Source organism: Mizuhopecten yessoensis, unplaced genomic scaffold (genome assembly GCF_002113885.1).
Source record: "Mizuhopecten yessoensis strain PY_sf001 unplaced genomic scaffold, ASM211388v2 scaffold10857, whole genome shotgun sequence".
NCBI lineage: Eukaryota > Metazoa > Mollusca > Bivalvia > Pectinida > Pectinidae > Mizuhopecten > Mizuhopecten yessoensis.
The window spans coordinates 140,241-151,059 of record NW_018408756.1 but is presented as its reverse complement, the minus strand read 5'-3'; the positions used below and the strand labels follow the sequence as shown (position 1 = coordinate 151,059).

Here is a 10,819-nt window from a genome sequence, read left to right as displayed (position 1 = left end):
CCCCCCCCCCCATTCCAAATCAAACCAAACTAGAATTCTTCTACGAGGCTGTGTACGAAAAATAAAATAAATCAAGATGAATTTTAAAATCTCACTTTATATTTGAGTATGTGGTGACTGATTATGACAATAATTCTGCGCTCTTACCGAGTTTGCCATCATTACAGATGCACTACTGGACCCTCACCATATAAATCCTCAGCAAACTACTTTCATTTGTCTCATTCTGGTTGAAAATGACGTGCAACAGATTAACAAATGACACTGATTCTCACCAATAAGAACTATTTCTGACCCTTTTTCTTTTTGGCCAACAAAACCAATGATCATTTGAACATTTCTCCAAGTTCCCAATGGCTCTTCGGAACACTCGAGTTTCGTTCGGAAAAGTTTATAACTCGGGATTCTTCCAGCCATTTTAGTATATAGTAATGTGTGCTTCCTAATACCAATTTTTAAAATATATGCGTTAATATAATAATTAATATTTAAATATATCAACTAAATTTATTGATAATATTTTATATTGGCGTTAATTACACTCGCGGTAGAAAAATACGAAACAGTTTGTGCGCAAAGCTAGTTTTACACAGATGCCGTTCATAGGATATTCTGTGAACGTGATTTTTACATACGCTGGATAAACACTAGTGACGTCATGTCACGGAGACATTTAAATTAAACTGAAGTCAGTATATTGATACAACACACATCGATGTCGATTTTGTCCGGGTGAATTTACAGCATTTTTAATACATTAATAAATATTCTATCAATAATGTGACGTTTCCTTTTGGGGCCAGTGTATATATAACATGTAAAGGGGGCCCTGGTGGCTCCATCACCACCGATCTGCCCATGGAGTTGAAATACGAGGTACGGTTTGTTTTATTGGACGCCATATTAACACCTTTAAACATTTTCTTCAGGTTGGTAAGGATGGTAAGTATGGATTATTTTGACTGAATGATGATTTTGATAGGAACACGTGTGTTTGGACCCATTATAGAAGTTAAAGAAAACCAATTTGCACTTCAGTGTAAAGCGAGTTTTATTCACAAATATTTGTTTCACAATTTAACAGTCATAAATAGTTTTCACGTTTCAGGACCCTCGTGCCACTAAAGAAAACTAAATAAGTATTTAATTTATTTTGTTCGGTGTGACTATTGTTTTGATATATCATTTCTGAAAAAAAATATCATACATGTGGCACTTTTAAGAAAAATACTAGATATGGACAAAACAAAATATAAATCCTTAGCGGGGCCCACCGGAGTATGGACCCTAGACTTCAGATGTTATCACTAATTGAGCTTCGAATTCCTGGTCAACTCCAGAAACGTCCTGACCCAACTTTGCTACAGTTAAATTTAAACAGAAGTTAAGTGGAGGTGTACATAGGAAACGATTCACTATAAGGAGAACATTAACCACAGACGCCAACATCATGCTGCAGTATCGATCCTCGAGATTCTAGGGGTTACTCTCACTAACGTTGTGCAAAGAGCGTAGTTTTTTCTTAAGCAACATGTATAGCCCCATATCAGCACCTGTCATATGGTATCATCTGTATATACCGAATCAAGCATATACAATTCTATTACAATGATGTATGTCTACCATTACCCATCTATTTGAAATAAGTGGCCACTAGTGCCTGCATTTCTCACCTGATATTAAATGGCAGTAATACTTGACAACAAAAGATTTCCGTGAAGGTGCATAGGGATCAAGGTAATTCATTTGAACACAATCGATAGCCCTTTTCCTCTGCAAGCTAACGTCTGAATATCATCATTAGCAGGCCTCGTGCTATAGAGGATATGGTTAGAAAACCTTTAATAAATTTGACCCCTGCAACCTTGAATATTGGTTAAGGTTATTTGTTAGAATAACACTTACTGCCACTTTATCTAAGCAAGCTTCAGCTTAACATCAGTATTCTAGGCACCGATTGTCATTAAGAGGAAGTTATTTGAAAACTTGAAATATGTGAAAAAAATCAGGATTATTTTGATTAAACAGTGAAAAAGACAAGGTGGTAGCTTTAGAATTATAAAATATAGTTGTGTGTGTTAAAACAAGCAGCTGTCTGTACAGCTATGTCTGTTCTACACTCTACACATAGGCAGATATCAATGCCAGATATAAAAAAAAACAATTATTTGCATGTGATTTTTCTAGGAAAATGTTTCGGGAATAGGAATGAAAAAGAAAACTTTAATATCTTTTACTACAATGATTGTTGTAATGAATTATTGTCAAAAACATCAAAATGTCAAAATGATCTGAAGTTTTCATCTAACCTTATGACTACAAATTGAAGACATTGGAACTCTTCCACTTCAAAGGTTGGAGTAGTTCATTATGCAATTTCAGGGGTGAATGAATTAAGTTACATTTCACAACCTGATTACAAAATTATGGACTTGACATCAGGGTTGTCCGGATTAAAAGGTGAGACATATTCAACGATTTCCATACTGTGACAGTACAGGCAACATTACTATTTTGTTCAAAATATGTGTTTGACATGAATATTCGCCCTTCGCACGCAATTACTATATAGGGCAAACTGTGTACTTGTATTCGCTGTAATGATAAATTCGCCCTTATTGCAGAGGACAAAAATGGCGAAAATTAAACTGCAGCGAACATTTCCCAGTTTACAGTATTTAACTATTACATATAAGCATTTTTATATAGTAAACATATTTAGGGCCTTCACGGATCACATCAGGAAAAGAGGAAACGGTGACTTACTCTATCCTCAAATCATATACTTTTTTTTGTTATACTGATACATGTAAAACATTTGACTGCATTAATAGCAAGAGGCCCAATGGGCCTGAATCAAATCATATACTTTTTTTGCTATACTGATACATGTAAAACATTTGACTGCATTAATAGCAAGAGGCGCAATGGGCCTGAATCGCTCACCTGGTATTAATCTCACACTTGTTATCTTAAACGTGGACTAAAATACAGCTAGAGGCAGAATAACAGTGTTTGATTCATAATAACCTATTAAACAATTTAAACATATGACGACTGTGACCTTGAATGTCGGACAAGGACATTAGGTTGAACAGATTTTATAGTCTTCCAACCCAGCATGCTTTTGCCAAAATATCATTACCCTGGACCTTTTGGTGATACAGAACAAGTCATTTAAAGATTTAAACATATATTGACCACTGAGACCTTGAATATGGGCGAAGGTAATTCATTTTAACAAACTTGGTAGCCCTTCATCCCAGCCTGTTAATGGCCAAATATAATCATCCTTGGCATTTTGATAATTGAGAAGTCGTTTAAAGTTTTTTTTTAAACATATTTGACCCCTGTGACCTTGGATATATACTTCGAAGTCATTCATTTGAACAAACTCGGTAGCCCTTCATCCTAGCATGCTACTTGCCAAATATAAGAACCATAAGCCTCTTGGTTATTAAGAAGAAGTTGTATAAACGTTTCAAACATATTTGACCCATGTGACCGTGAATATAAGTCAAGGTCATTCAATCGAACACATTTGGTAAACCTTCATCATACTGGCCAAATATCATCGTTCTAGGACTTGCAGTTATTGAGAAGAAGTTGTTTAAATGTTTTTAACATATTTGACCCCTGTGACCTTGGATGTAGGTAAAGGTCATTCATTTGAACAAAATTGGTAGCCCTTCGTCCAAGCATGTTACTTGCTAAATATCATTATCCTAGGCCTCTTAGTTATTCAGAAGAAGTTGTATAAAAAAATTTAAGACAATTGACCCATGTGACCTTGAAAATGGACAAGGTCATTCATTTGAAAAAACTTCGTAGCCCATCATCCTAGCATGTTACTGGTCAAATATCATTATCCTAGGCCTCTTAGTTATTCAGAAGAAGATGTTTAAACATTTTTTAAGACAACTGACCCCTGTGACCTTAGAAATGGACAAGGTCATTTATTTGAACAAACATCGAAGCCCTTCATCCAAGAATGCCACTGGCCAAATTTCATAACCCTAGGCCTCGTTAGTTATTCAGAGGAAGTTGTTTAAAGGTTTTAAAACATATTTGACCCCTGTGACCTTGAATATAAGTCGAGGTAATTCAATCGAACAAACTTAGTAACCCTTCATCACAGCATGATACTGGCCAAATATCATCGTTCTAGGACTTGTGGTTATTGAGAAGAAGTTGTTTAAATGTTTTTAACATATTTGACCCCTGTGACCTTGAATATAATTAAAGGTCATTCATTTGAACAAACTATGTAGACCTTCATCCCAGCATGCTACTTGCCAAATATTATCATCCTAGGCCTCTTTGTTATTCAGAAAAAGTTGTTTAAAGGTTTTTAACATATTTGACCCCTGTGACTTTAAATATTTGCCAAATGCATTCATTTGAACAAAAATGGTAGCCCTTTATCACAGCATGCTATTGGCCAAATATCATTATCCTAGGACTTGTGGTTATTGAGAAGAAGTTATTTAAATGTTTTAAAGATATTTCATCATTGTGACCTTGAATATCAGTCAAGGTGATTCAATTGAACAAACTTGGTAGGCCTTCATTACATCATGCTACTGGCCAAATAGCATCATCCTAGGCCTTTGGTTATTGAGAAGAAGTTGTTTAAAGGTTTTTAACATATTTGACCAATGTGACCTTGAATATAAATAAAGGTCATTCATTTGAAAAAATTTGGTAGCCCTTCGTCCCAGCATGTAACTTGCCAAATATCATTATCCTAGGCCTCTTAGTTATTCAAAAGAAGTTGTTTAAAGATTTTTTAAGACAATTGACCACTGTGACCTTGAAAATGGATGAAGGTCATTCAATTGAACAAACTTGGTAGCCCTTCATCCCAGCATGCTACTGGCCAAATATCATCACCCTGGGCGTTTTGGTTATTTAGAAGGAGTTGTTTAAAGGTTTTTAACATATTTGACCCCTGTGACCTTGAAAATAAGTGAAGTCATTTATTTGAACAAACTTTGTAGCCCTTCATCCCAGTTTGCTTCTGGCCAAATATCATCACCCTAGCACTTGCAGTTATTAAGAAGTTGTTTAAAGTAAAATATTGACGCCGGACGCCGCACCATGCCATAAGCTCACTTGGCCCTTTGGGCCAGGTGAGCTAAAAATTAATCAAATATTAGCGCTGGATTTCCAAACAAGGCAGTGGGACAGGAACGTCATACAAGGATTTCCAGCAGATACAAACACCTACACTACTCAAGCATAATCTATATACATGAAGTTATATATAGTAAGTGGAAACCTTGGATTTTAACGATGACAGTTATAATGATGGGAATCTGAATATGTCATCAATTAAAGCTATTCATTTCCAAATTATAATATTTCAAAATGTGTAGCTGACAGTTCGATTTTTAGGTTATTTACTATTATTGCATCAGAAGGAATAAACATCACAGAAAATGTATTTAAAATCTCAATACTTAAATGCAATGTTATTCCTGTTATTCCTTCGTAAACTGAAGAAGTGTGTGGGAACAAAAGAATTACCGCTCATAACTCCAAGTTTATAACAGGAAGTCATTTGTCCCCCTGCATTCTGTTTTGTTATACCTATTTTTGCCTAAAGTGAAAAAAATATAAAGCATACCAGTATGTTCTTTATAATACCATGAAAAGTCTGTACCATGCTTCACTATTAATAACCTTTTCTGAACTATAAAAATCAAATATTAAACGCTTAAATTTCTGAGTGTATGAGTACGCAACTTAATACTCACCTCCGTAATATATATCCAATTATAAGAATGATATAAAATGGCAAGAGCAAAACAGGTTGTATATATAAACAATGTACTATAAGCAATTTTCTTAACCAAATCAAACTTTAAGCATAGCAGAGACCATGCTGATGTACAAAATATCATAAAACTTTTAACTGCACACTAGTCACGATATCTTCATTAATAATTGTACAAAATAAGATTTAAACTTTAATAATCTAATCTAACAGATATATCCTCAATACAGCACATAGCTACCCTGTTATCAATGTATAATATCCATTACATCCAATATGTTATGAATACATTGTTTAACACCTAGCAGAGCTGGGAATGACTGTATGCTCCCCTTGTTTCAATTGTGACATCACAACTTCAAACCGTCACAGACTTCAACTGCATTGCAATGTCACACAATGAAAAAATCTTTAAGGCAAATTTATATCAAATTTACGATTTCAGGTTTGGCTGGGTAAATCATCACAAATTCATGACTTTTGTCATAAAACTCTGTGAGATGGAAATTAATATAAGATCCTCTATTTTACATAACAAGACATAGAATTTACCTGAACTACAAACAGAGATATTCATATTTACAAAATAAGACAAACTAAACCTTACTTACACATAGAGATATCCTGTTTTACACAATAAAACATCAATTTTCAGGTCTTTTCAGTAGGCCATTTGGAGTATGGTTTTGACCCAACAAATTAGCTTTTACTCCTAGGCTGAAAGTTCGTGTCTGTTTGACATGTATCTTGATCGTCTAACTTAAAGAAAAAAGGTTGACAACTTAAAATGCTAAATGGGAAAGTCAACTGAAGACCTCAACATTTTTTACATAATGTATCTCCATTTATACAATAATAATTTCAAACCCACCATCAATTATAAATGCTCCCAATGTTTTTTTATGTGTGGAATAGCCTCTACATATTTCTTTCCAATTAGACCATTTCTTTAATATTTCCCTTTATTTTGATAAAATGACCTGTTAGTGTTACTGGATTTCACATCATTGCAGACCAAACACAGTTTATTTCTAATCTAAACAGGGTACATGTGTACTTAAATGGAAAGTATATTGCTATTTTTGTTGATTTCTAAATCATTGCACTATTTTTCTTCTAAAAATTATTATGCAGTAAAAATGAAAAAACAGTATAGGATTACATAAAAGACAGTTGGAAAACAATTGTGTTTAATATTATGGTAATTTTTTGAAGATATTCATTGTTTGGAAATATGAACATATTTTATGTACCAGGTAATTTTTGGATGAGAAGTTTTTGCCTTAAAGATAAAAGTTTGTTTAGAGTATATCTACCATCTAGTGACATACTGACTTATGTACAGTGGGCAGTGAAAGCTAGAATTTCAAAATTTGCATTTGTGCCTATACAACATACCAAAGGAACTACCTAATGTATACATCTATATCTTTCTTGATTTACATTGGTTCTCAGAATGAGATTATCATGTTTTATGGAACAAAAATATGCAGTTTGTATAGATATAGCTACATATATTCAAATGTCAACATACAGTATTCAATATGAGATTACATGCAGGTTAGTCATGTAACATATTGGGTAATGTTTTCGGCATACATTCAAAACACACACATCAGCCCTAGAGTAATATTTCAAAATAAAGCTAAAATCATATTCTGGAAGAGCTTTCTTTGGATGATGGCCCTTGAATATCTGAAATATTAACGCATTACCAATGTAACAAACAAGCAAGCAAAATATTATTTAAGGTAAATGCAAAGAGACATACGCCTTATTGATCAATGATTTTTGAACAGTTCCTCAAACTTGTATTTACAAGTATTCTTATTTTTCATTTTTATTCAATTATTTTGAGTAGTTACTCCAAATTGAATGCAATTTAGTCGACGGATCATGGAAAAAATGTTGAACTGAGATTAAAATAAACAAGAGGCCAAAGGGCCTTAGCAGTCACCTGAGTTATATCATAGGTACTGGTAGCTTTATTTTATTGTTTAGATGTGATGTGGAAATCAGCATGTAAACTAAGTGAAATACAATACTTGTCATATCATCAAAGGATAAGAATTTGAAAATATTGGTAAATGTTCCCTTTGGGGCCCCGCCCTAGACCCTGGGGATGGGGCAGGAATCCCAATTTTACAAAGTTATACTCTCATTCACCAAAGATGATTCTGACTATAACTTTGAGTAATTTTCTGCTGAAAATGGATAAAATATATACCCAAAAGTGTTATTTCCCTATATAAACTATAGTAAACTTTACTCCCTCCCCAAGGGAGAACGGATAGCTCGGGGGTTCTGAAATTTACGATTTAAGTAAAGCTCCTGATGAGTGTAACACCTCTGAGTCTGGAGAAGAAGATTTTTGAAATATTGGTTAATTTTCCCTTTGGGGCCCCGCCGTTGCTCCAGGGGTTGGGATAGGAATCTCAATTTTTACAATTTGAAACCATCTTCCTTCAAGGATACTTCTCACTAGGTAAAAATAATTTCCTACAGAAAGTTGTCAAAATATACCCAAAAGTGTTATTTCCCTATATAAACTATAGTAAACTTTACTCCCTCCCAAAGGGTGATTGGATAACTCGGGGATCCTGAAATTAACATTTTAAGTAAAGCCCCTGATGATCTTTCTTTTCTCGTAGAGAAAATGACTGTAGTACCTCTGAGTCTGGAGAAGAAGATTTTTGAAATATTAGTAAATTTTTCCTTTGGGGCCCCGCCCTGGCCCCAGGGGTTGGGATAAGAATCTCAATTTTACAATTTAAAACCATCTTCCTCCAAGGATACTTCTCACTAAGTAAAAATAATTTCCTACAGAAAGTTGTCAAAATATACCCAAAAGTGTTATTTCCCTATATAAACTATAGTAAACTTTACCCCCTCCCCAAGGGAGAACGAATAGCTGGGGGGTCCTGAAATTTACAATTGAAGTAAAGCCCATGATGATCTTTCTTTCCATGCTGAGAAAATGAGTGTAGTACCTCTGAGTCTGAAGAAGAAGATTTTTGAAATATTGGTTAATTTTCCCTTTGGGGCCCCGCCCTGGCCCCAGGGGTTGGGGTAGCAATCCCAATTTTACAATTTTGTAGCCTCATCTACCAAAGATGATTCTGACCAAGTTTGAAAAAAATCCATCCACTGGTTCTTGAGAAGTTGAAAATGTAAAAAGTGTACGCACGACGGACGACGACGGACGGAAAGCTATTAGAATGGGTCACTTGAGCAAAGCTCAGGTGACCTAAAAATCTTTATATAAATCAAAGGTCAAAAGGACAGCATCCGATTATAGGGTTTAGAAGTAACATGTTATTTCAATGTTGATCATTCCACCTATCAAACGGTTTTATAACTGAGTTATCTCCCTTGACAAACATTTTAAACAGATTTCAGATTTTGTTTGCATTTAGATGTTGCTGACTGCAAACCTTTGACACAAGGTATCAATATGTATAATATTTTAGTAGGAATGTGTAAGATGAAAGATCTTGACTTTTTCTTTCAGGTTTCATGATCCCTGTGCTGGCTGTTTCCCAGTTATACCAGATCCATAACAGTTCCTCACTTGGTCACTTCTCCACGAACATTGTGCTAGCGGCTTCAGAAATTACACTGGTTCCAAGATGTGCATCAAGTTTTTTTCATACAGAGCGATGATAAGCATAATGGTTGACCCTAGGATCATGCCGCTTAACTGGATGAGAAGGTGGGAAAATGGATGTTCACCTTGACGCGTGTCCATGGCGGTTAACTCCGGCAACTACGGAAATAAACAAACAACATCTACTTTAACACCTAAGCTTGGTATTATCACTTTTTTTATGGCTTTTACCAAATAACAGTAGAAAACAGTAAAATTTTTCTGAATAACCCATTTACAATGTACGGTGTACAGCCTTGTCAAACATGATATCATTGGATTATGATGTAAAGCAGTTTTGATGCTGTAATATGTTCGTCGTTGTACTTTAAAAAAAGAAAAATGATTTTCTAATTCAATGCAATATGCATTTCACTTGTATGGCAAAATATATCAATGTCTTTTCAATATTTCTACAGATGACTCACCATATCAACGAGTGCTATGTACAGGAACATGCCCGCCACCGACACGTACACCCAGGTAATGGAGTCCCCGAAATTTCCAATAGCAACACCAATTATCATGCCAACGAATGCGAGGATGGAGGACACACAGTTATACATGACTGCCTGTTTTACCGTCATTCCTGCCCTCAGCAACACAGCAAAATCACCTTGAAACAAAATACACAAAAAAAGTAAGGATCCATAACATTATATAAACATGCTATGTTCAACAGAAAAGAATTATTTCCATAGAAATAAATGTAAACATATTATTGATATTATTTTGATACAATTCATGTCTCCAACGCACAATACTTTTATATTTTGTAAAATTACCAAATACTTAGTAAGTCAGGTTTTCCTTCACGTAATTTTTGTTCTGAGGTTTTGATTTCTGTAACTTTAAACTGCACATTTTTTTGGAAACTGGTTATTGGAAACCTGTTTGAAAAGATTATATTAAATATCTAACCTTCAACACATACAACTATGAAAAATAAACTCAGTACTGTAGACACTACCAATCTGTCAAATTCTAAGACGGTTCAAGGCAGAGATATTTTAACAGAAAATATGGAACGTACCAATTTCATGAGGTAGCTCATGGCAGAAAACGGCCACAGATGTAGTGAAGCCACCAGTTATGGAGTTTGAGAAGGCTGCGCCAATCGCCAACCCGTCACAGACTTTGTGGATTCCATCTCCAAGAATGATCATCCATGCAATGGACGCCACAGAAGTTGGCAGTATGTGGGAGTGTCCATGATGATGATGGGAATGGCTGAGCACGGAACTGGGGTTCTCCTGATCAACCATGTCAAACTGTTTGTCCTTGTCATTGTGGTCCTCATGGTCACGTGAACAATTCTTATGGGATGACTCTGCGAAGTTGGTGAGGGCTAAAAACAGAATAAAACATATTTTCAACATGTATCATAAGATTTT

General features: G+C 34.9%; 3 protein-coding genes across 3 annotated transcripts in view; 1 reads left to right on the top strand and 2 right to left on the bottom strand.

Moving 5' to 3' along the window:
• The window catches only part of LOC110463029 (THAP domain-containing protein 1-like), a 22,005-nt gene extending 12,645 nt beyond the window's left edge, over nucleotides 1–9,360 (top strand). Inside the window, exon 4 of the mRNA XM_021517364.1 lies at nucleotides 9,291–9,360. Coding sequence (XP_021373039.1) covers nucleotides 9,291–9,299 — 9 coding nt within the window. The 3' untranslated portion in view covers nucleotides 9,300–9,360. The remainder of the gene's footprint in view (nucleotides 1–9,290) is intronic.
• Nucleotides 1–10,819, bottom strand: part of LOC110463023 (zinc transporter ZIP10-like) — a 115,782-nt gene that overhangs the window by 80,045 nt on the left and 24,918 nt on the right. The gene's annotated exons all lie outside the window — the stretch shown is intronic.
• LOC110463028 (zinc transporter ZIP10-like) overlaps nucleotides 8,979–10,819 on the bottom strand; it is an 18,667-nt gene continuing 16,826 nt past the window's right edge. Inside the window, exons 4-6 of the mRNA XM_021517362.1 lie at nucleotides 10,459–10,802; nucleotides 9,854–10,041; nucleotides 8,979–9,545 (exon numbers count right to left, since the gene is read on the bottom strand). Coding sequence (XP_021373037.1) covers nucleotides 9,393–9,545; nucleotides 9,854–10,041; nucleotides 10,459–10,802 — 685 coding nt within the window. The 3' untranslated portion in view covers nucleotides 8,979–9,392. The remainder of the gene's footprint in view (nucleotides 9,546–9,853; nucleotides 10,042–10,458; nucleotides 10,803–10,819) is intronic.